Source organism: Megascapheus bottae, chromosome 20 (assembly GCF_031878675.1).
Source record: "Megascapheus bottae isolate mThoBot1 chromosome 20, mThoBot2.hap1, whole genome shotgun sequence".
In the NCBI taxonomy this organism is placed as follows: Eukaryota; Metazoa; Chordata; class Mammalia; order Rodentia; family Geomyidae; genus Megascapheus; species Megascapheus bottae.
Window position 1 is genome coordinate 10,392,397 of NC_143528.1, and position 26,814 is coordinate 10,419,210.

The 26,814-nt window shown below is 36.7% G+C and overlaps 1 protein-coding gene across 1 annotated transcript in view; it reads right to left on the reverse strand.

Moving 5' to 3' along the window:
* The window catches only part of Wrn (WRN RecQ like helicase), a 106,899-nt gene extending 80,085 nt beyond the window's left edge, over positions 1 to 26,814 (reverse strand). The window contains exons 1-9 of the mRNA XM_090353947.1: positions 26,652 to 26,814; positions 24,647 to 24,826; positions 21,833 to 21,951; positions 14,137 to 14,251; positions 13,447 to 13,559; positions 8,344 to 8,489; positions 7,644 to 7,792; positions 6,556 to 6,705; positions 4,327 to 4,396 (exon numbers count right to left, since the gene is read on the reverse strand). Of these exons, the coding sequence (XP_090210073.1) occupies positions 4,327 to 4,396; positions 6,556 to 6,705; positions 7,644 to 7,792; positions 8,344 to 8,489; positions 13,447 to 13,559; positions 14,137 to 14,235 (727 nt within the window). The 5' untranslated portion in view covers positions 14,236 to 14,251; positions 21,833 to 21,951; positions 24,647 to 24,826; positions 26,652 to 26,814. The remainder of the gene's footprint in view (positions 1 to 4,326; positions 4,397 to 6,555; positions 6,706 to 7,643; positions 7,793 to 8,343; positions 8,490 to 13,446; positions 13,560 to 14,136; positions 14,252 to 21,832; positions 21,952 to 24,646; positions 24,827 to 26,651) is intronic.

Sequence of the window (26,814 nt, forward strand, 5' to 3'; positions counted from 1 at the left end):
ACCTAGGGTTTTGGGCATGCTAAGCAAGCACTCTACCACTAGGCTATGCTCCCAGCAAGGAGTATTTTTAAAGCAAGATTTATTTATGAAGGAAAAGTAAGAATACACTCTCAAAATAGGATGAGAGCCAACAACCTGGCGAAGCAGTCAAGTGGCCCTAGCTCACCAGTCTTATTTTTATGGGTAGGGGGAAATCAGATATGTCCATTTATTGAGTATAGTCATGAGGCCTTCCTAAGAAAAAAGACAGCTGGTTCCTGTGAGAAACCAAATAGCAGAGAGTAGCTTTACAAACAAGATAAAGGAAAAACAAGCATCAAAACACAACTATAATGAGATGTACATGAAACCTCCACGTAGATGAAATCTTTAGCTTGGCTGAAAGAACCAACTGAAGATCATTAACTGTTGTACACAACAGCAGCCTTTGAATTTTGGAGGAAGCAGTATGTTTGGTAAAATGCATCCAGATGTAGAACTGCAACTGTTCTCTGGCTTTTATTATTTCTTTCTCCTTGCCTGTCCAATCTACGCTCCATGAATATAATAGCAAAGCTGTCTTTTAGAAAGAGACTGCTGGCCTCCATGTTATGAAACCTGATCAGCATCTCATTCAAATATGCAGAGACTGACAATTTCTGACCATGTCATCCATTTCATTTTTTTTTCCTTCTACTATGTAGTGTAGGATATCCATTTGAGGTTGCCCTGGGGAGAATTAAGACCTTATCTGAAAAGCAACTAAAAGCAAAAGAGATCTGTTGGATATCCTACATGTAGTTGCGTCATCATATGCAGCTTATCTGTTGAGATGGTATCTTGCTATTTTTTTGTTTTGGCTGGTTGTGGGAGCTTGAACTCAGGGCCTGGGCACTGTCTCTGAGCTCTTTTTACTCAAGGCTAGCACTCTACTACTTTGAGCTACAATACCACTTCCAGTTTTCTAAAGGTTAATTGGATATAGGAGTCTCAGACTTTCCTGCCCTGGCTGGCTTTGAATGGCGATCCCAGATCTCAGGCTTCTGAGTAGATAGTATTATAGGCGTGAGCCACCAGCACCTGGCTATATCACAGTTCTCCCCATTTCCACTTTATAAGCAGCTGGAATTACAGGCATTTGCCACTATGCCCAACTCTTCATCTGGCTGGCTTCTATGTACTGTATTTCTGGCTTTCTTCCTTCACTAGTGTCGCCCTTAGTCCTCTGCTGCTCTCCCACCTCTCTAACCTTAGAGTCCTTGATGTCAGAATTCTTTTATTTCATTGGCTGTCATCTAGTTTCAATGTCTGAAATATCATCTGTACAATATGATTCCCAAAGTTAGATCTCTAACTTCTACATGTCCTTTGAATTCCAGAATTACCTTGTCAACTAAGATACATTCTTGGCTAACAAAAAAAAAAATTCAAATTTGACATGACCAACTCCTAAATCTAGATTTTTCTCATCAGAATTTGATACTTCTCATAATCCTTGGGTACCTCTGATCTTTCAGTGCATCAACTAATTCATCACAGTATCTTAGTCATTCTATCAGTGTCATCAGTGTCATTTCTCTTTAACAGAGAATTCATCTACAAATCTTTCACAAGAACTTGCAGATAAATTCCTGAACTACCACTGCTGTAACTAGCCTAATCAAAATAACTTGAATCTCTTGTGTTGGCTAAACAGTATAATTCTTTGCCAAGCCCTTGACATCTTCCAACAGCCAGAAAAATCCTTTTATAATAAAATTTTAATCATATCGTTCTTCTACACCATACTCTCTAAGGGCTTCCCATCACCCAACATCCTATTTATTTTCATTAGTAAAACATGAATATTAGGAATATTGAAAGTCCATATGTGAAAATGGAACCAGGTAACTAGAGGGGATGGTGGGGTTGGGAGAAACACTGAATGACAGAAAGGGTGACACTGATAAAGACTAACTATATTCAAACTGACGTGTTAAACTGAAATTTTTGTACAATTAAAGATAATTGTTTAAAACTTTTAAAATAAAATACGTCAGTTTCAGAGTATATGTCATAAATGACCCAGGCTAAGTTTTTTTTATTTTCTAAACACTGCTTTCTACCAGTCCCACCCTGTTCCTTCCTTGTCTATTACACTCACTGTTTTTTCAGAGGCTTTCCTCGAAGTCCTTCAGATATTGCTTGCTTATATAGATAATTTCATGAAATAAAAGTGCTTGGGCTGTTTTGTTCAGCAAATTTTCTCCAGTATCCTATAACTTCAGAGATATAATACTAAAAAAATAAGCATTAAACAAGTTGAGAATATTCCTTTTCCAGGATAAGCTTTTAAAAAATGAAAAAGTTTACACATTCTTTTTTTTTTTCTTTTTTGCCAGTCCTGAGGCTTGAACTCTATTCTTGGGCTTTTCTCAAGGCTAGAACTCTACCACTTGAGCCACAGCACCACTTTTGGTTTTTCTGTATAAGTGGTACCAAAGAATCAAACCCAAGGCTTCATTGCATGGTAGGCAAGTGCTCTAATACTAGGCTCCTGGCCTCAGTTTACACATTCTTAAGATAATATTCCTTAAAAGCCACCGTCTCTTCAAAATTTTTTTAAAAATTTGATTTCTACCCTCATCATCCCACTACTCTACTCTTGCTATAGTTATAATGCCTTCATATCAGCCAAGGCCCTGGACCTTTTGTTTAGGACATTCCGAAGACCCAACTCTCCCTTTGAAACATTTCTCATCAGTACACTAGTAAAAAGTGACAAATGATGTAACATCCTCCTCCTACTTCATATATGTTTTTTACTAACATATATGCTATACTTTCTAGTTTCCTTCTAGGCTTATGACAAGTCTTTGGCAACTCCCTTCTCCCAAACAAACATTAGACACTGAATTATCCAGGATTCTTCATTCTAATTTTTTCTCTCTCACAAACTCCTTACACAGTCTACATATTTGCTATCTTAGAAATTTCTCTCCTTAACTATACCTAAGCTTGACTATATGCATCCTGCTACCCAAACAACTGTTCTTTCTCATCGCTGCTTTTCATCCTTCTTGGGAACAATACAGGAATTAGCTTGATGCATTGTTATCTCAAATTCTATTGACTGTACAACTGTATTAAGTGTATTTTGAAGCTACCTGCTTCTCTCTAAGCTCAATACAAACAACTGATTCAAGTTCCTATAACCTATCAGTTGGTTTACTGTCAAAGCCTCCCAAAATGTCTTCCCACAGTGACATTTGTCCTGTTTCAATCCATTTTCCAAATTATAACTCAAAGACTTTGGTTTTGTTCTCAATAGAATGCATTTCATGTTTGTGATTAATACCTACAACAGCTTTATTCGTTAGGAGGAAAAGTAAACTCCTAAACACAGACAACCTTCTTTCCTTCTTTGCTTCTCCTCCTACATCACTGACTCCATCATACTAAATGGCTCACTGTGCTGAACAGTTTCAGTAGCATGATTTCTCTTACCTTTGAAACGGCACCTGCTATTTCTAGTACTATAACACTTCCCTTTCCAGTTCAGCTAGATAATGCCTGTTCTTATATCAGATCTTGCTTTAAGAACCTCAGGGAAATATTCTCCACTGCCAACAAGATGTACCAGTGCATTTCAGATTAAAGATTAGGGATGTTCAACATGCATTAACAACTCTTTTCATATTTCAGCATAGCGGTTTAGAATATTTTGTCCCAGAGACAGTGAATCTGATGAAGATATACTGTATGCATATATACATGTCAAAGGTAACCCTCCCTTATATAATTTATTGATGCCAATAAAAGGAATTAAAAAACTGTCCCATTAAGTGTACATACTATTCGATAATATGGATTTTAACCTATTACGTGTTTTCCAAACATAGAAAAACAGATATATCCCAGGTATCACAACTGGGATTCTACCACTGATCTAAGAAACACCCAGTTCATACTCAACCACTCTACTAAATCACAAAATCACAAATCTATCAAGGCATCTGACAAGCTCACTGAAGCTGACAAAGAAAAATAGTAAACAGTATTAGGTGATTTAAATCAGAAGAGTACAAAGCATCGTATACATTTTGACACATTAAATATATACCATTTATTACAAGGATGTATAATCTAGGGATGTATAAGCCTGGGACAAAGTAGATTGATTCACTCTAAGTCTACAAAACAAAAGGAATAAATTCTACTTCTACTGTGAACCATTATGGATTTCAATTTAAAGTCAACATTCTTCAAGCATTCAAGAAATCCTAGTGATATATACTATACATAAGCAAATATCAACTTTGGAGCTAAAATCCAAATTTACAGTTTTATGTTTAGATCATAACATACCTTTATTTCTAGCAAGTGACTGCATGGTACCACCCAGGATTTCTAATTTTTTATAAATGATGAGACCAGCCTATTAAAAAAAGAACAGAAAAAAAAGAACAGAAAAAAAAGAATATACTAGAATAAAAATTAAAACTATACAAGCCACTTGTAGAAGAATATAAAAAGAATAATCCAGGGCCAAGATTGTAACCTAGTGGTAGAGTGATGACCTAGCATGCACAAAGCCCTGGGTTTGATTCCTCAGTACCACATACACAGAAAAAGGCAGAAGTGGAACTGTGGTTCAAGAGGCAGAAGAATAGCCTTGAGCCAAAAGTGTCCAAGTTCAAGCTCCAAGACTGTCATAAAAAAGAAGAAGAAGGGGCCGGGAGTTTGGCCTAGTGGTTAAAGTGCTTGCCTAGCATGCATGAAGACCCAGGTTCGATTCCTCGGTACCACATACATAGAAAAAAAGCCGGAAGTGGTGCTGAGGCTCAAGTGGTAGAGCTCTAGCCTTGAGAAAATCCAAGGACAGTGCTCAGGCCCTGAGCTCAAGCCCAGGACTGGCAAAAAAAAAAAAAAAGAAGAAGCATCATCATCATCATCATCATCATCATCATCATCATCCCCAAGGCACCCAAACAATTGAGTTCAACATACATATTACGTTACACAAAGACCATGTCTTCATTTAATCACTATTTCAGTTGTGAGAATGGAAGATTAAGCTATTTCAGACTTAAAATAAAAGTTGATGTACTTAGCATACTATTAAGTATCCAAACCAAGTAGCTTTTAAATGGAATTTTACTAAAATCAAACCTAGTGAGAGAAATTTGCTCGCATATATATATACATATATACATATATAAACTTCCTTCCATTTCATTAAATGCACTAAGAATGTCAGCTAGTGTCTGAACAATCATTTTTAGTATTGTTAAAAGGCGTTATTACATTACACTGTTCCTTCATGAACACAAATCCTATATAGAACTGTGCTAGCCTCAAAAAGGGCTATTACTTGTTTTTTCAAAAAAAGAAAAAGAAAAGAAAACTATTACTATCTTTCCCTGGTACAAAGCATAGATGTCGATACTCCAAAACAAGATGCTAAGTAGGAAATAAAAAGACACTCAAGAAATAGTATGGGAAAGTACCAATGGCTCATGATTGTCATCCTACCTACTCAGGAGGTTAAGATCTGAGGATCTTAGTTCAGTTCAAAACCGCCTGGGCAAGAAAGTCCCTGATAGTCTTACTCAATAAACCACCAGAAAAAAACAGAAGCAGATTTGTGGCTCAGATAGTAGGATACTAAAAAAAAAAAAAAAAAAAAAAAAAGTTCAAAGACAGCAACCAGGCCGTAAGTTCAAGCCCTGAGAATACTATGTATACACGCACAAGCGCACACATGTACATAACACACACACACACAAACACACATGAATCATGAAAAAGGAAACTCATTGTAGAACAAAATATATTTCTTCAATTTAGTCGTGCACATACACAAGTACTATTTAAAAAGGACAAGCCCCAGCCTGTTATGATAGCACATGCCTATATTCACAGCACTATAAAGGATGAGTTTAAGGTCAGACTAAGCTATACAGAGACACTCTCTCAAACATCTAAAAATTACAAGATTAAATTTAAAATACTTTTAAATTGGGCACTATTTGGCTACCTGACAATGAAATACCACCAAGTTCATTTGTACTTGCTAATTAACATCAAGAACTATTTCACTGGGGACAAAAACATGAGAAGGGGTATCAATGTTTGTGAAGTAATGCACCTTCTATCTGGCGAATATAATGTAACCCTTCTATTAATTACAATAAAAAAAAAAAGAAGGGGCTAGGAGTTAGGCCTAGTGGTAGAGTGCTTGCCTAGCATGCACGAAGGCCCGGGTTCAAGTCCTCAGTACGACATACATAGAAAAAAGCTGGAAGTGGTGCTTTGGCTCAAGTGGTAGAGCTCTAGCCTCGAGAAAAAGTCCAACAACAGTGCTCAGGCCCAGATTTCAAGCGCCACAACTGGCAAAAAAAAAGAAAAGAAAAAAAAAAGAAAAAGGAAAAACAACAACAACAAAAAAAGAACTACTTCACTTCATATCTTCCTAAGCATTTGTAATATAAAACCAATACAATGAGTTAATGCTACTATCATAAAAAAAACTTTTAAGTAATTATGAGTTTAAAAAATAAGCGACAACAAAAAGATATTTTACATAATACATACATAAGCATCAGTAGCTGCATAAAGCTTCTGGTCTTCAGAGAGGGGAAAGTTACTCCAGTTGCTACAGCGAATAGATTTGTCTTTCAGAAGCTGTTTACCTAAGAGGTATTTAACCAGGCCATTAAGGCTCCAGGTCTCTGAACATTTCAGCTGTAAATAATGAAAAAGCAACACAACAAACAATATTTCCATTATTAGATTTTTTTAATGCTATCAAAGGACAATGCCAAAAACAAAACTTGAAATCTACTAAAATACAACACAGAGATGGTCCTGAATAATCTACTGTCATTAAAAACTTCATTTGTAGTCTACATTGTAAGATTTAAGTCTGAAATTTCACTCATATAGAGATTAAAACATCTAGGCTTTCACAGTATAATTCATGGAAAAGGTAAATGGGTTAGCATGCTCTCTATTTCCCAGACAAATGAATACCTGACTAAATATGAAAACTTAATGACTTCAGTAGTCACACGTTTGTGTGAAATTTTAAAAGATTAAATGAATGGCCAAACTTCCACTAAGAGCAATATATCACAACAGCATTATTTTCTTCCTTCAAGAGTATTTAATATAATGAATTGAAAAGGTCAAATATACTTATATTGCAAATATATGAAATAAAACAGTATCAATAATCAATGGGACAGGAGCAAAAGGATTGGCTTAGAAAAATTATACATAAAGACAATGAATTAGAACTGAAGGTTTTCATTATGGAACATTCACTGTAAACAAGTATAGTGACACAAAAACAGAAAGGTATTTGCTTAAAGCTGTATTTTTTTTGGGGGGAGGGGAGGCCTAGTCCTGGGGCTTGAACTCAGGGACTGTGCACTATCCTTGAGCTTATCTCAAGGCTAGAGTTTTACCAGTTGAGCCAAAGTACCACTTCCGGCTTTTCTGTGTATGTGGTACAGAGGAATCGAACCCAGGGCTTCATGCATGCTAGGAAAGCATTTTCCACTAGGCCACGCTCCCAAGACCTTAAAGCTATTTTCTTAAAAAATAAAAGGAAATGTTTGAAACACTTAGTAAAACAAAATTACCATGTTTATGAAAATAATGCATGCATTACTTCTTACCTTTTCATTGGCAACATCTTTCAACTCCACGAAACTCGTCAACTTGACATCAAAGTCATTCAGAAGTTTCCACTGATCTCCTTCAATTCCTACCCCTGCCTTTTTAATTGCTTTATTTTCAAGTAATCGTTTTAATCCCTGGGGGAATCCTGTTAATATTAAATTATCATTTACAAAATTTCTGCTAAATATAATATATATTCTCAATAGCTCTATCAGTGGGTTTCTTTTTTTTGTTGAGACAGGGTCTCTCCAGACTGTCCAAGTGGCTTAGAACTGCAGCCTCAGGAGGATCCTGAGTGCTACAGATTATGGAAATGTGCCACTAGCCTAGCTCTACTTATATATACCATGTATATTTTTTAAGTTGTATTTATATTACACTTCAATTTAGAATCATATTGTCCGTAATATTTCTTTTCCATCCTAAGGCAAAAAGTTCAGACAAATAAAAACAACAGAAACAAAAAATTAATTTGAATGGCATCTCTGCTAGTAACAGCAGGATACTCACCATTTTGAACCTTGAATTTAAATTTTCTCTTTTCTGTAACAGGCTTCATAGTATTATTGTGAAAATTAAATAAAATGGAATGTGAATGAATCAGAGAATATAAATAGTTAAGAAGAACATCATTTTTCAGAGAAAATGCTTATATACTACAATTATCAGTCATATAAAAATGAAAGAGACACCCACCTGACATAGAAGAAATGTGAAATAAGTAACATTTGTTCTCAGATACACATAACTGAATTAGTGCAACTTTGTTTATTTTCCCTTTTCTGTTCATGGGTGGCCATTCCATGTCAAATCCTACCACTTCCCCATCAGACAGATTCGTGCTAAAGGAAGAAAAATAGTGTAAAGTAACTGCATTAAAGTTTACACTTTTTAAAAAAAAAAAAGGCAAAAAAAATTTAAACTTCTGAATAACATCAGTTGAAAACTAAAGCATAAATCAAAGACTGGTAAAAGGTATCTGTGACACACATACTTTTATATGTATACCCAGAAAGTATTAAAAGTTTCTGGAAAATCATTAAAACAAGAAGAAATAATCCAGCACAAAAATGCAAAAAAAACAGAATGAGCAATTCTGAAAAAAGAATTCAAATGGTAATAAATCCAAATAAATATGTATAGATACTAATTCTCCCTATACAATTCACCCTGACTAGCAACAGATCAGTTAGCACCTGCCTAGCATATCTAAGGCTTAGGCTCAAAACCAGTACTGCCAAAAGTAAAAGCAAATAAATGAGTAAATAACGCTAAATATATTCAATAATTTTAAAGTAACATAACCAGAATGACAATCAAAATGGAAGTCTTTTAAAAATGTGGAACTTCTAGAAATAAAAAATACCTACAAATATTCAAAGGAAAAATAAACAGCAAATATGACACAACAGAAAGTGTGAACTTGGCCAGATGCAGTGGCTCTCGCCTGTAATCCTAGCTACTCAGGAGGCCGAGATCTGAGGATCAAAGGTTCAAAGCCAGTCCCGTCACAAAAGGACCTAAGAATCTTATCTCCAATTAACCTCTAGAAAATGGGAAGTGGGGCTTAGCTCAAGGGTAGGGCAGTAGCCTTAAGCTGAAAAGCTCAGGAACAGCACCAAGGCCAAGTTCAAGCCTCATAACACACAGAAAGAAAAGAAAGAAAGAAGGAGAGAGAGGGAGGGAGGGAGGGAGGGAGGGAGGGAGGAGGAGGAGGAAGGGAGAGGGAGAGGGAGAGGGGGAGAGGGAGAGGGAGAGAGGGAGAGGGAGAGAGGGAGAAAGAGAGAACTTGACATAGCAAAAGAGACTACTGCCAAGAAGCCAAGGGCTATCTACAAATGCAATACCCATCAATATCCTGTCATTCTTTAAGGAAATAGAAGAAGAAATCCAAAATTTCATATGGAATAATAACAGACCCCATATAGGAAAAACAATCCTTAGCAGAAAGAACAGCACAGGAGGAATTTCAATACCAAATCTTGGACTCTATTACAGAGCTATAGTAACTAAAACAGCTTGGTACTGTCACAAGAACAGGCCTGAGGATCAATGGAATAGAACTGAAGACGCAGAAATCAACCCACAGACCTATGGCCACCTAATCTTTGATAAGGGAGCCAAAGAAATAGAATGGAAGAAAGACAGACTCTTCAACAAGTGGGTGCTGGCAGAATTGGTTAAGCACCTGCAGACAACTAAAGTTGGATCTATGTCACCCTGCACCAGGATTAATTCCAAATAGACCAAAAACCTCGAGGTAAAAGCAGATACCCTAAAAACTTTACAAGGAGGAATAGGAGATACACTAGGTCTCCATGGCACAGGTCGAAAATTTCTAAATAAAGACCCAGAAACACAACGAATTAAAGTTTGGACAAATGGGACTGCAATAAACTGCAGAGCTTCTGTATGGCAAAGGATATAGCTAGCAAGTTAAATAGAAAGCCTCCAGAGTGGGAGATTTTCATTAACCATACAACAGACAAAGGCCTCAAATCTAAAATATACCTACAGCTAAAAAAAAACTGAATCTCCCCAAAACAAATCTTCAAAGAAACAACCATTCCATTAAAAGATGGGCCAAAAACTTAAACTTCTCTGAAGAAATAAAAATGGCCTATAGACACATGAAGAAATGCTCCACATCTCTGGCCATCAAAGAAATGCAAATCAAAACAACTTTGAGATTGGTGGGAATGTAAACTAGTTCAACCACTATGGAAAGCAGTATGGTAGTTCCCCCAAAAGACTAAACATAGAATTCCCCAATTACCCAGCAATTCCTCTACTTGGCATTTATCCAATGGTCCAGAAACAAGGACATACTAAAGCCACTAGCACAACAATGTTCATTGCAACACTATTTACCATAGCAAAGATATGGACCAACCCAGATGCCCCTCAGTAGATGACTGGATCAACAAATGTTGTACTTATACACAATGGAATTCTATGCTGCCTTCAGAAAGAATGACATCGCTACATTCCTAAGACTTGGAAAAAAGCATATTAAGTGAAGAAAGCCAGACCCAAATGAACATAGGCTCAATGGTTTCCCTCATTTGTAACAATTAGTACAAACCTAGGACTCTCCTAGCAGAGGATTACAATAGCTCAACCCTGGCCATATAAAATGAGGCCAAATTAACAGACCTCTAGGACATGGAAACAAGAGCTTAATTGGGAGTACTGTTGTTCTTAATGTACTGTTTGCTTGTTTGTTTTTCTTGTCTTGTGCTGCCCTTTGGTTAATTTCACATTGTTACAGTATCTGACTTTGTTATCTGGTATATACATATATATATATATATATATATATACATATGTTTATTTATTTGAAAGAAGAAGGGAAAAAAGTTTAGGGGAGGAGTGGAGGGAGGGAAATAGGGACAAAAACATGAGAAAGGGTATCAATGTGTGAGAAATAATGCATCTTCTATCTGGTTAATATAACTGTAACCCCTCTATACATTAAAATAAAATAAATTTAAAAAAAAGTAATAAAACTCTCCCCACTTTCCTCTGGGAAAAAAAAAAAAAGAGACATAGGGCCGGGAGTTTGCCCTAGTGGTATTTTGCTTGCCTAGCATGCATGAACACCAGGTTCAATTCCTCACTACCACATACATAGAAAAGCCAGAAGTGGTGCTGTGGCTCAAGTGGTAGAGCTACAGCCTTGAGGAAAGCCCTCAGGCCCTGAGTTCACTCCAGTAGACTGGCAAAAAAGAAAGAAAGAAAGAAAGAAAGAAAGAAAGAAAGAAAGAAAGAAAGAAAGAAAGAAAGAAAGAAAGAAAGAAAGAAAGAAAGAAAGAAAGAAAGAAAGAAAGAAAGAAAGAAAGGAAGGAAGGAAGGAAGGAAGGAAGGAAGGAAGGAAGGAAGGAAGGAAGGAAGGAAGGAAGGAAGGAAGGAAGGAAGGAAAGAGAGAAAGAAAGAAAGAAAGAAAAGAAAGAAAGAAAGAAAGAAAGAAAGAAAGAAAGAAAGAAAGAAAGAAAGAAAGAGGGGCAGGGAGTTTGACCTTGTGGTAGAATGCTTGCCTAGCATGCACGAAGACCTGGGTTCAATTCCCTCGGTACCACATACATAGAAAAAAGCTGGAAGTGGTGCTGAGGCTCAAGTGGTAGAGCTCTAGCCTTGAGAAAGTCCAAGGACAGTGCTCAGGCCCTGAGCTCAAGCCCAGGATTGGCAAAAAAAAAAAAAAAAAAAGGTACAAAGCTGGCGTTCTACCACTTGAGCCACAGTGATATTTCTGGTTTTCTGGTGTTAGAGGTAAGAGTATCATGGACTTTTGTGCCCAGGCTGGCTTTGAAACTCGATCTCCAGATCTCAGCCTCCTAAGTAGCTAGGATTACAGGTTTGAGCCACAGGTGACCATAGCGTAAAAACTTTTAAATAGATCAGGATGGATTCAAAACAAAACAAAACAGCCTTTTATAAAAGATACTGAATTCATCAAAACTACAATTCTTCAAATCAAGCTTATTGTCTCCATATATCACATACTAGACCAATGTCAAGGGCAACATGGGGAAATTAATACCATCATAGACATTATATGAAGTAGGCAAATAGAAAAGCAATACACAAAGGAGGCAGAGAGGAAATATGGCACCATCTCTGGGTTGATTTCACCAAAACTATTTTCCAACACTGTCCTGGAGCTACAGTTGAAAGCAACTGCCTCTTCTCTCCTTCTATCCCTACCCCTCTCTTCCCTTCCTCCTTCTCCCATTCCCTCTAACTTTCCTACCCTTCTCTCTTTCTCCTCTGCCTCCTTTTTATCTCTTTCTTTTATTCCTCTCACTCTCTCTTGCCATTCCCTCTGCCTCTCTAGATCTCTCCTCTCTGCTCAGTTCCAGGAACAAACATCAAGAACTATCCCAGCCCTAAAAGTAGGCCAGAGGTCTTACCTTTGTAGTTAAGACCGCCCCTCAAATCATGCACCTCCCCTCAAATCATCCACCATCCATCATCTGAGGACATGACTAGATAATCACTCTCCATCTCCCAGTTCTAGAAAGTATCCTCCTATCCTAAATTATTATGTTCATCCTATCAGTGTTATCATATCACCTACAGCTCAAAAGAGTACCTAAGCCCTGAGAACACTGCTTGATTGCTTGGCCAATTTGTTTTCCCTCAAATACCTGGGGGTTTTGTTTGTTTGTGTGTTTTGTTTTGGGTCAGATGTCCTAAGCTTCTGCATTCGAGGCTAGCCAGCCCTCTATCACTTTGAGCCATAGCATCACTTTAGGTTTTCTGATGGTTAACTGGAGACCAGAGTCTCACCCCTAGCTGACTTCAGAACCTCAGATCTTAGCCTTCTAGGTAACCAGGATTGTAGGCGTGAGCCATGGACCCCCATCCTCAAATTCCTTTTTGAGGGTTTGGTTTATATACATATTTGCTTCTGCTTATGTAAATCTTACTCTGTTAAAACTGCTTTGTGTTATGCTCTCGAATTCTTTGGTGAGACCAAGAATCTGCCATACAGCTCAGCTGACAGATTTGACCTTTTCTGTTTTTTATTACATCGTATGTATTAAAAAGTAAAATAATTATCTAAAGCAATAGAAAAGTTTATCAATGAAAAGAAGTACATTACAAATTTAATTCACTTTTTTAATTTAAAAAACAGAACTTAGTGATATTCTGTATGTACAAATAATTTTCTCTAGGAATGCACTCAACTGTAAAGTTAGTATCATACAAATAGTACTCAATATTCATGCAAATTCTAGAAGATAATATCTTTGAAGGGCTCAAATTCAGCAAAATTGAGAAGGTAAAATGTCTTACCTAATATTTTCTGATAGAAAAGAGCAATCACTAGCTTCATAACTATAAACAATCGATCCAGTGAATTCTAAGAAGGGGAGATCATCTTCAAAAACACTCTTCTGAATATATGCCTTGAGTTAAGTAAAATTTAGAATTGTAAAATGCATATGAAATAATAAATGTTCACTGAAATTAAAGACCAATGAAGCATATAATTAATACTTTTAAGTTTTATCAGTTAATGCTTTATAAACTAACGGTCACTTTAACAATAAAGCTACCCAATTATAGAATTAGTATTCCCAATCATTCTATTTTCCAATTTCTAATCCTACTTTTATGAAAGTATTTATTTAGATTTTTTTTCTGAAAAGGATACTACTAATCTAGACATAATAATGTGGCTTTATTATGCTGATGTCTGATTACCAAATCTTAAGTCTGTACAGGACTTAAACTCAACCAAAAGCTTCCTAATATTAATATTTAAGTTATTAACTAGAATTAGTAAAGTTGACCATGAAAATTAGATATAAAGAGAGAACATACAGTAAGAATTCTCATTTTGTAAACTGATACTTAGTTCTATTAACTTATTCAATAACTGAATCCTGGTACATATAATAACCTGAAGTTTACAAGTAAGGGATGACTCATTACACAAGGAAATTTAAACTTCCCAGTTGAAAGAATAATCGATAAATATACCTTTCTTTCTTCTGCAGCACAGCTTTTATTCTGCATAGACATCATCCATTCAGGAAATCTGCGCTGCGGTGGAGTTGTTTCCAATTTTTTGTCATTCATCTCTAAAATGTCTTAGCTGTAAAATAGTAGTAACAAAAATATAATAATGGCCTGAGAAGTAAACACAACAAATATATGAAAGGAAACTCAAAGTCAGCCATTTCAATGATTGAAAAATCAAACACACATTTTTAAAGTAAGCAATGACATGTAGGCTTAAGTAGATCTGAAATCTCAAAGAAAAAAGGAAAAAGGTCTCAAAGAAACAGATACAATACTCTAGATTTGTTAATTATACAATAAGTATATCTTCCTTTTAAAATTATTTGGCCATTAGAACTGAGTTCTAAGGTTCCAGAAATTAAAATTTCTATCACTTCATGGCTTTGACCCTTTCATAGAATAACTTGAATATCATTTAAAAAGTGAGTCCTTGGCACCTGCTTAGCTATGTTCATCTCTGCACTATTCACAATAGCCAGGCAATGGAAACAATCCAGATGCCCTACTGCAGATGGATGGATACAGAAAATGTGATATATATATATATATATATATATATATACACACACACACACACACACACAATGGAATTCTACATAGCCAACAGACAAGATAAAATAATGGCATTTGCAGGGAAGTGGATGAATCTACAGCGAATCATGTTGTGTGAGACAAGTCAAGACCAAAGGAACAAAAGGCGCATGCTATCCTTAATATGTGGCTATTAGATCCAAACAGTACAAGAGCAAGAATTCAATAGTTGCATACCCAATGCTATGGACATGGTACTGGAAATATAAACACAACTACATAGACATAAAAACATATGACTATAGACATAATGTTTTACTACATAGAATAGGTATCCATGACATACAAACCCTCAGCCTAATTTTGATTACGTTCTAAAATCTAAGTGCCAGTGATTGTATATAGAGATTCCCTTCTTGAATATTTGTTTGTTAAACACATCATTTGAAATATGATGTAAAAATTAATGTTAATAAATTCTTTAATAAAAAAAGAGAGTCCTAGGGTATATGAGTATTATTTTTTCAACATCCTTAATTTTCAATATCTAAGCAAAAGTCAGAAAAACTGTTACTTATTCACGAGTCTACACAAAGATCCAGTTAGACAGCTTTTCTATATTAAAAATTTTTTATTGTGATCTTGGTTTAATATGTGAACAAGTTTACTTAAAAGTAACCTTAAAAATGTTTTCTTTTTAATCTATAGTGGAAATACAATCCAATTTAAATTTTCTGTAATCTAAACCAAATTTCAAGTATGGACAGTGAGAAAATGATAACATTTTATTAATGGCAAAATAGGTCTACACTTTGATGGGATTTACACTAACGTACCTCAATTTTAGTTCCCTTTATCTCCAATGTTTAATAAGGGAACAGAGATTTAATAATATAGAAAATTCACGCTGAAAGATACTATAAAATCATCCTAGCAACTATTAAGATTTAGATTACATTTTACTAGAGAAAAAAATGCCAGAGTCCGGTGGCTGGCTAAACAATAAAATTAGCAGAACAGAATTCAACTACATAAATTGTTTACTGTAAGCCTACAGTGTGGATTAATTTAAAGCTAAAAATGTTGGAGTTGGGACCACATAAACTATGCAAATATGAGATCACAAAATAGGAACCCAAAATCTAAACAACTTGCTTTAACCAATGACTTTGTACATATCACTCATAAATTAGTTATTGCAAAGCCATATTGCTTACTAACGTATAAGAATGGGACATTTTTGGACTGTGTTTCTCAGTTTGAGGGGGGGAAAGAAAGCTCCATCTGCATTTGCTTGTCTATATTTTTTGAATAATTAACAAAGCTTGTTGTTGGGTTAGATCTGTGATTCAGAAAATGAGAACTAATAATTCAGCTGTTTCTTCACCACATGCAATAATGTAGTAAGATAAAAACTTGTAAATATATGTATACTTTATAAAATAAGGCATTTTACAAATGTCTGTGGTTATATTCTTATTTGTCACCAATTCAAAGCCTGATATAAGCAAAAAGTTGATCCCAAATTGTGTGTGTATATATGCATACATATGTATATAGATGTATATATGTATAATATATATATATATCATCTGTTCTTAATCGCAAAATATGTTTTGTAAGCTGGGTGCAGGTAGCCTCTAATACTAGCTATTCAGGAGATCTCAGGATTGCAGTTTAAAGCAACCCTGGGCATGAAAGTCCATAATAACACACTGATCTACAATTAACTACTCAGAAAAAGCCAGAAGAGGCCAAGTGGTAGAGCATTAGCCTTGAATACAAAGGGACAGCATCCAGGCCCTGAGTTCAAATCCCAAGACTGGCAAAAAAAATTATATTATACATATACATATGTATGTGTGTATATATATATGTATGTGTGTGTGTGTATATATAGATATATATAGATATATATATATATAGATATAGAGAGAGAGAGAGAGAGAGAGAGAGGGAGACTAGAAAACAAGTTTGTGGTGTATCAAGAAAAGATTATAAGCAAAATGCAATTTTTTAAAAAACACTAAGCTCATTTTAATCTAAATCTTAAGATATAAACACACTCTTTTGAAAACAAAATTTGTAATGCACCTATTATCTGGCAAATGTAACTGTAACCCCTCTATATATTACAATAAAAACTTTAAAAACCAAAATTTGATCTGGATGCTTCCAGGCAAAACATTTCAAAGTTATTTGTTTACAGAACTAAATTTGATCAAGTTTACTTAGACTTAGGGTAGATAACAACATATAGAAAATTTAAGTCTTAGAATTATCGACAATAGGGAAATCCTCTAACCACATGACAAGCATTTTTCTTCCTGGACAGACAAAAACTATTTGTAGAAAAGATCGTAGTCATAGTACAAAGGATTTTTTTTTTTTTTACAAGTCCTGGGGATTGAACTCAGGGCCAGGGCACTGTCCTTGGGCTTTCTCAAGGCTGTCACTCTAACACTTGAGCCACAGTACCACTTCTGGCTTTCCTTATATATGTGGAACTGAGGAATCAAATCCAGGTCTTCACGCTTGCAAGACAAGCCATCTAATACTAGGCCAAACTCCCTGTCCCCAAAGGAATTTTTATTTTCACATTTAATTATATTTTGAATACAAACAACTTTGACACATCTTTTTCTAAAATCACATTATCATTTTATAAGGTTTTCCATTCATTGTACCTTAAGGGAATCTGTATCACATACTCCCTCTCACTTGAAATAGCATGCTTTGATTTGCTTTGATTTGAGCTTTTCTGAATTTATCCCGGTTATCATTCACTTACTGCATATCACTTTCCAACTTCCATCTAGATTTTTGGGGCTGTCTAGGATTTTTAGTGTTGCTTTTCATTTTTCCGTGATTTTTTTTTTGTAAATTATGAATAGTCCAACTTGAACATTTGCCTTTCTGTAAGGACATTCATCTCATTCATAGGACAAAAATAAGTTTTTCTTTCACTCTTCTTTGGCTAGTATGCATTTTACTTTCTTTGCTTCCTTTTTTCCTAACTTGATGAAATTACCAGCCATTCCATTACTGGCCTTTATTTACATTCAAGACTTTATACTATACTTGTTATGAAAACTTAATATTTTCAAATTTCATCACAACTAGGCTTAACTGCACAAGAGGAAGCAAATAGTCAGAGCTTCTGCCTCATAAGACTTTTTTCAAAACTTCTTTTCTACTACTAACCAGTATTCCAGCAACTCCAACTGTGTGTGTGCATGTGTATGCGTGTATGTATGTATGTGTGTGTGTGTGTGTCTTTGTGTCTGTGTCTGTGCTGATACTGGAAAATCAACTCAAGATCTCCCATTCATTTTATTCCCCACAGGCCTCCCCCCCCCCCCCCCCCCGCGACCCTGTATCTGCCCCCCCAACCTGGGACTTGAACTCAGGGATTGGGCATTGTCCTTGGGCTTTCTCAAGGCTAGAGCTCTACCACTTGAGCCACAGCACCTCATCCAGCGTTTTCTATGTATGTGGTACCAAGGCATTAAACCCGTGTCTTCATATATGCTAGACAAGCACTATACCAAGTAGGCCAAACTCCTAGCCCCTGGATTATGCTTTGAAAAGATTTTTACGCAATTCTATTGGAAAGCAATGAGATGGTAGGACAGTTGTTTGTTGAAGCCATTTCTAGTTTATGCCAGTAGATATAACATCAGTAAAACTTCAAATTTAGATCAGAACAAATTTTTTAAAAGATTGCCAATTAGCTTTTGAATGACCTAAAACCTGACAGAAAAGAGACTCATCTCAAAATCTAAGTGCCAGTGATTGTACATAGAGATTCCCGTCTTGAATACTTGTTTGTTAAATACATCATTTAAAATACGATATAAAAGTCAATGTTAATCAATTCTTTAATTAAAGAAAGTACATTTTCCACTTAGAATAGTCCTCTAGAGAATGGACATACTGACTACTAGTGGTCCACTAGACTACTAGAGTTTCAATAAATTAACTCAGAGACTTCTTTATTCTTAGTTACTACAATAACTGCCATGCATAATTGCTTAAGGGTTAAACTGAGCCAAGTAGCCCAATCTCTATTTAATATACTGAAAAAACACCATTAAGCTCACAAACAGGCAAAATTTCAAGTTCAGAATATAATTATTATTAAATAACTAACCATCTAACTCAAATGCAGTTAGCTTAATATGGACAAATTTTTACTAATTACCTACAATAGCTTAATTTTATCTTGTTACAAATAAAGGCCACTGTGATGAAATTCACTATTTTGTAGGGATTAATTTCTTAATAATACATGAATCTTTACAACTACTCAGAAACTTACTAATAAAATGTCTATAGGGGCCAGAAGTGTGACCTAGTAGTAGAGTACTTGCCCAGCATGTATGAAGCCGTGGGTTCAATTCCTCAGTGCCACATATACACAAAAAGCCGGCAGTGGTGCTGTGGCTCAAGTGTAGACCACTAGCCTTGAGAAAGATCAAGGACAGTGCTCAGATCCCAAGTTCAAGCCCTAGGACTGGCAAATAAATAAATAAATAAATAAGTCATCCTGTAGTAATCCCAATATTCATACCAGACTTTCAAGCTGCAACTTTATTCATTTATGCAAATTTTTAAAATATACTGTTTTTTTACAATGATTCTCTGAGGAAGAAATGTGAATCATCTTCACTGTGCAAAAAGGTAAACTAATGACAAAATCAAGCTGACATTGCAAAAGTTAGTAGGTAGTTTTATTAAAAACTATTGTAAAAAGAAACTGTAAAAACAAAAATCTAGAGTAAGAAAGAAACTTTTATGAGTTTTCTTCTTTTGTTTTCTTTTTGTCCTTACTTAGAAGTAAGTCAGAGACAGGGTGGTTATACTAGTGGCTCACACCTGTAATCCTGCTATTGAGGAAACTGAGATCTGAAGACTACAATTTGAAATCAGTGAGACTCTTATTTCTAGTTAACCACCACAAAGATGAATTACAGTTGTAGCTCAAGTGGTGTAGCTCTAGCCTTCAACAAAAAAAGCTAAACAACAGTGCTCAGGCCTTAAGTTGAAGCCTCGGGACTCACACACACACACACACACACACACACAAAGTCATCAATGATAAGGCAGTACGTGCTTTCCACACCATGTTAAGAATAAAAGCCAACTCAAAGATTATTTCATTTAGGAGGTATACTTTAAATTGACTGCTAACCATTTTAACCCTTAGACTATGATATTACATGTTTGCTTAAAACTTTTTGTCTAGTAAATATGAAATTGAATTCTGTCTAGTAGAAAAATTATCTAAAAGAATATTATCTTGGGGGAGGGAAATGGGAACCATGACATGAGAAGGGGTATCAATGTTTGCAAAATAATGCACCTTCTATCTGGTGAATATAATGTAACCCTTTTATTAATTATAATAAAAAATATATGAAAAAAGAATATTATCTTAATTGTCTGACAAGAGTATTATATCTGGGGAAAAGAGCATGGCCTAGTGGTACAGTGCCTGCCTAGCATGCATGAAGCCCCGGGTTCCATTCCTTGGCACCACATACACAGAAAAAGGCAGAAATGGTAATGTGGCTCAAGTGGTAGAGCACTAGCCTTGAGAAAGCCCATGGACTGTGCCCAGGCCCTGAGTTCAAGTCCCAGGACTGGCCAAAAAAAAAAAAGAATAGTATATCTAACTTTGCCAGTTCATTCAAGATCTATTTCTCCATCATCTATATAATCTATTTCTCAATGAATCAACTTGATTATGGCTACTGGTTCCCTCATTAAGGAAATTAATATACTCTATATTTACATAAGGATCTTTCTTTAAATGTTTTAAACAATTATGTCCTGACATTTGATCACTCAGTATAGTTAGGTCACTTAGAAGTGACTTGGACAAGTCCTTTTGCTTTTTCTAAATTTTCATATTCTCACATGAAAACAAGATTATATGACTCTCATGTTACCTGCCTTATATAATACCATTTATTATATATGAAAATAATAATAATAATAAACATATAAAAAATTTAACTGTAATTATATCTGAATTGGAGGGGAAAAAAAAAACTTGAGGGGCCAGGAGTATGGCCTATGGTAGAATGCTTGCCTAGCATGCATAAGCCCTGGGTTCAATTCCTCAGTACCACATACACAGAAAAAGCTGGCAGTGGTGCTAAGGTTTACTGCTAGCCTTGAGAAAGCTCAAGGACAGTGCCTAGATCCTGATTTCAAGGCTCAGGACTGGAAAAAAATAAAATAAATTTGAGATAGGGTTTCACTGGCCTTGAACTCACAATCCTATTTCTGCCTCCCTAGTGCTGAGATGACATGTGTGTTATCACTATATCTTGCATGAGGGGAGTAGGGCAGGAAGAAGAGGAGGAGGAAGATAATAAGGCTTTACTGCTATTAGACATCATTCTCTATAGTATACTAGGATCTCAATGAGTGGGATTATAAATGTGTATACACAAGGGTCCCAGAGATAGCAAATTAGAAGCTCCTCCTTGAACCACCATGAATCAAATCAGACTAACAAAGGAGAAAAACAGAAAGACAGCATTATAAGGCAATAGGTAGCAGAACTAAAAAGCATGAAACTGAAAGACAACCCAGAGAAAAGTAGCAAACAATCCGCAATTCCAACCCCACTCTAGAATATTGGAGAACAACTCAGAAGCCAGAACCACATATAAACCCGACAAGTGCAAGCAGCTCTGGTGATAATAGGCAGTTCTCACTCAAGGACTCCAGGACCAGGGAAGAAATTCAGTGCATTCCTTCACATATCTCAGGGCACTATACTATCAGATAGCATGAAAAGGGCCTACTATTTCAGAATAAGCTATTCCTAGGACTGGAAGAAGAACCACAAGCCTGAAAGTGTTAGAATACCAGTTACAGAGTCTGGGTCAGAAGCAGCCACAGAAGGCAGTCATGGAGAGAGGAAAGGCAGTACAGTGGGTGATCTGTTAAGAAGCTGAAGCAGGAGGGAGTTTACTCAAGCTGGGAAGAAGGTGGGAGAGAGGATGTCAGTGGCCAGGCCTCTGTGGTAAGGATCAAATCTTCTTGCCTAGACAGAGACCTCTCTGAATCCAAGGCTGAACACTGCCCTACCTCTACTGCAGCTTACCTGGCTGCCCCCTGTGGTTTGCTGCTGGCCAGGGTTGAGAGCTCTGATTCCAGGATTGATTAATCTCTCAATTTTACAGCTTTCTGCTTCTCAGAAGGTGGTTTATTGCTGGGCAGGAACTGAAAACAGTGAGACCAGAAGGCAAAGTGCTAGGTTTCCTTAGGACTCTTCTAGTTCAGGACTCAGTTTGACTTACCCATTCTGATAAACTCAGTTTAAATGTTTGCCAGTTCTGGTTGGGAGAGGGTATCTGGAACAAGTGGGATCCTGTTCTAACAATAGGGTGCAAATATCACTGAGGCCATGTGCAAGGAGGAAAATCTGTACAGTGAACTAGTCAAGCCCTCAGCCTATACACAGCACAGATCTGAACAGTACTGTTACAACACTTAGCTTTCTCCTCCTGAGTGATTCATAGGATTCTGGGCACTCAAAAAAAGGCTAATCACCCCAACTCATCATGGGGGATTTGTGTAAATTACAACCAAGAAACATAAGAAATATTAAAAGCGGGGCCAGGAGTTTGGCCTAGTGGTAGAGTGCTTGCCTAGCATGCACGAAGACCAGGTTCGATTCCTTGGTACCCCACGTACATAGCAAAAAGCCGGAAGTGGTGCTGAGGCTCAAGTGGTAGAGTGCTAGCCTTGAGAAAGTCCAAGGACAGTGCTCAGGCCCTGAGCTCAAGCCCAGGACTGGCAAAAAAAAAAAAAAGAAATATTAAAAGGTAATGTAATATAACTCCACCAAAAGTTCATAATACTTCAAAAACTCAACTCCAGGATCTCCAAACCACTAAAATCACAAAGAATTCAAAAGTCTCATCCTCCAAAAGTTCGTAATACTTCAAAAACTCAACTCCAGGATCTCCAAACCACTAAAATTCAAAAGAATTCAAAAGTCTCATTTTCAAAATAATCAACAGCCTACAAGAGGATTTAAAGGAAGATGAAGTAGAGCTGTAAACTCTACTTGAAGAAGGAATTCTGCAACTTAGATTACATATTGAAAAAAAAAGTTCTAGGGGACAAAAATGGAAATCTTAGAAATGAAAATTTCATAAATTATACAAAAAGCTCAATGGAAAGCATAGGTAATAGACTAGAAGGGAAGAAAATCAAGATTGAGAAGTTATTACATTAATAAAATATAGCAACAAGGAAAAATAATAACCAAGCACAAGCACAAATTCAAAACCTTGAGACATGATTAAGAAACCAACCATATAAATTTATGATATAAAAAGGGAACTAAAATACAGACCAAAGGCATAGAAGACCTATTCAATGAAATTCTAGCAGAAAGCTGTCAAGTCTCTTTCACTATACATCAACTATATTTAAGAGTTCTCTAACAACAATCTAAATGGTAATAACTGTGTACTCATCCAAGTTTGCTAAACACTTCTGTGTTCAGATCTGCAATGTTAACAAGTTTCATATCATCTAACATAGATAGCTTACAAACCCAAAGCAGCTGAACTGCTTCAGCAATTCAGTTTTGTAATTAATTCCCTAATTTTGGTTTGTATTCCATCAAAACAACTATGTTATATTACAGGGAGGTAACTTCCAATGGAAAGCTCTTTCAAAGTTCCTGTACCAGTAACTTGCACAATAATCCTAGCTACTCAGAAGGCTAAGATCTGAGTTCTGTGGTTCAAAGTCAGGCCAGGAAGGCAAGTCTGTGAGATTCATCTCCAATTAGCCACCAGAAAACCAGAAATGGCATTGTGGCTCAACATGGCAGAGAGCTAGCCTTGAGCACAAAAGCTCAGGGACAGCACCCAGGCCATGAGTTCAAGTCCTACAACCAAGCCTCCCTCTCCCCCCCAAAAAACCTCTTTTAAATGTAATCAACCATTTGATGAGTCTAAAAAAGCACAGTTTTGTATTAATAAGGCTAGTTGAAATAAAGCATAAATCAATAAATCAGATAAATAAAATAGAATACCATAACAATGCTATAAACAAGGGAAAAAAATAAAAGCCTCTTTCTCTCTTGTCATGGGGTGAAGCTGCAACCAGGAATACGACTTGACCTGAACTGAATTCATGCCACAGAGAAGTGCTTTATAACTGAACTTCACAATGCAACTGAATAATGCATTATTTTTAATAAATTTCTTCTGACCTTCAAGTAGCTACAGCCAGTCAGCTAAACACAGCATTATCAACAGAGCAACTGCAGAGGAGGTTTTAAAAAATGTCAATTAAAAACTTACCTAGACTATCTACTTTTCCTTTTACTTTATTATTGTTTTTTACATAGGATCTGAGATGAAATTCTGTGTAACTCATTAAGTGGGTGCTGATATTGCCTAACCAGCATCCAGTCTACACTGGCCCTGGAAGGACCAGCCCAGAAATCCATGCAGACACAGTCACATAGATAGAGCAAAAAGAGTTTGTCAGCTGACTGGTTGGCTCTCACAGGAAAAAGAGTAACAGCCTGCCCTTTGTGCAGGGGAGGTGATTTTATAGGTCCAAGAAAGATAAAGGGGCAAGCAGGGTGTACTCTGGGGCTAGTTCATATGAGGATTGTGGAGTATTTGAGGTAGTACTGAGGTAGAATTAAAAGCAGGGAATTTTATTATGGTGGGGCTGAGATTTATTGTCACAGCTGCAGGCTAGTGATAATATGCAGCTTCAGGAAACAAAGTGGAGAAATGACTAGTGCAAAACAGCCAGCAGCAGTTAGGCCTGGCCAGACAAACTGGTTTTGGTAGAAGGGATAGGGCTTGAAATGGAGGACATCAAGCTAGAATGGAGAAGGACCTGAAACATTCCCCTCTTTGTTATTTAATAGGTATATTACCAAGTCAGAAGTATGGGCAGCAGCTGCTCCTTCTAAAACTATTTCCTGATGAAAAAGGGCACCAGTCAGTATGCTGTTTCTCCGAGTTGTTGTTTGGCCAGGTACCCTCTGAGAAACATTTGGTCGATGGTCCGCTTGGTAAAAATCCTCATCCTCCCCGTGGGAATGTCTGGCAAGTACCTGAGGCAAGGCAAGGCAACGCAAAATTAGCAGAAGAACAAAAATTTGCTACTAGCTGGCCCAGAGAAGCATGCGCCAACAAATAGGCCATCCTATGAATAGGCCCCACCCTCCTTTGTCCTGATGGTATTTTTCTGCAAGTTCTCTAGGCTGTTTTATTTCAGATCGGATGAAACAACTGTTATGCGTCAGATTAAAACAGCACAAGTCTCTTACCTCCTCACCCTGATGGTGTACTAGGAGTAAATAATCAATAGAAGTACAGTTGTCCAGAATGGCTTGCCAATACTCCTCTTGTTCTTGGTTTAACAGTACTATGGTGAAGGATGTATAGTTAATACTTTTTGCCACCACACATGCCAAACATGACACTTCTATAGGCTCTGATTGTCAATCCCCATATCCTGATCAGAGAAGCAGCAAGGGTTTTATATTCTGCCTCAGATAGCAACTGTACCTATCAGTGTAGGTTTCCTCCATCACTAGATTTCTTGTCTCTCAGGTATAATGAGGCTCAAAACTTTCCTTATGGCGTAATACAATGGCCAGGCAACTTCAACAGCAATGAGCACTATGGGACAAATTGGCACTAATGTAATTAAAGGAATACTTTTCACAAGTGAAGAACTAGCCAAACGTGAGCTGGTGACTCATGCCTGTAATCCTAGCTACCCAGGAGGCTGAGATCTGAGAATCGCAATTTAAAGCCAGCCCTGGCACTAGTCTCTTATCTCCAATTAACCACCAGAAAACTGCAAACAACACTATAGCTCAAGTGATAGCCCTGAGCTGAAGAGCTCAGGGACAGTGCCCAACCCCTATCCCTCCCCCCACAAAAAATGGCCAGTCAGTAGGGTGAGATGTGTCCTTCTCCATATAAAATAGGTTCATAAGTAATACAAGTAAAATTACCCTTTCTCAATTGCTTACACTTGTGAATGCAATTCCGAATTTGAGCACAGGTGTTATTTTCCAGGATTATGGCCTGAGAGGTATATAATTTTAATGCACCCAGGACTTTTTATGAGGGTGTTCCACATTTATAAGAATTGGTGTAAGCAATAGGTTTAGTAATCTGATTAGTGGAGAAAAATAGTTATGTTTTTTATGTCTAAAGTGGGTCTGCACACCAGGAGTAACCAAGACCCAAGTACCTATCCATATTCAAGTTTTTTTTGTTGTTTTTGTCAGTTGTGAGGCTTGCACTCTGGGCCTGGACAATGTCTCTGAGCTCTTCAGCTCAAGGCTACCACCCTCCCCTTTGAGCCATAGAACCACTTCCAATTTTCTACTGGTTAATTAGAGATAAGAGTCTCATGGACTTTAGTGCCTGGGCTGGCTTTGAACCTCGATCCTAAGATCTCAGCCTCCTGAGTAGCTAGGATTACAGGTGTGAGCCACTACGCCTGGCTCTGAATTCTTCAAGTTTTAAATTCGTCCTGTTTTAAACAAAATTCAAAGTTGTTATGTATTCGGGCTATTATAATGTATGTGGTCCTGTAAGGATTCTGGGGAAGATCCCTCAAAATGCATTATGTAAGAGGAAGCAAGCAAGGAATCATAATGCAATATAATAAAAATATTGGGGGTAGATGTGATAATATGGCCAGGGAAAAGAAGGGCAGATTTATGGTCATTGTAGGAAACTCCCTTGTAGGAAACACAAGAAAAGATAGGAGTGCAAAATGTATGATATACCAGGATCAGCAATGTCCAATGAGATGGAAGCCAGTCCGAAGGGCTATTGCTCTCAAAGCCATACCCAGGAAAAGCAGGTTATAACAACAACAACAAAACAAAACAAAACTAAGACAGTGACAATCACCAAGATATTACTTATCCAGGACTGGGTCCTCCCTCTGTGACTTGTGGAAGGCTCGGATCCGAGCTTTTTTAACTTTAGAGACGGTGGTCCAGTTGGCTCTGGGGTACATGAAAGTTGATCAGATAAGATGATGTGGAGAAGATGAATCCAGTGAGAACTGCCT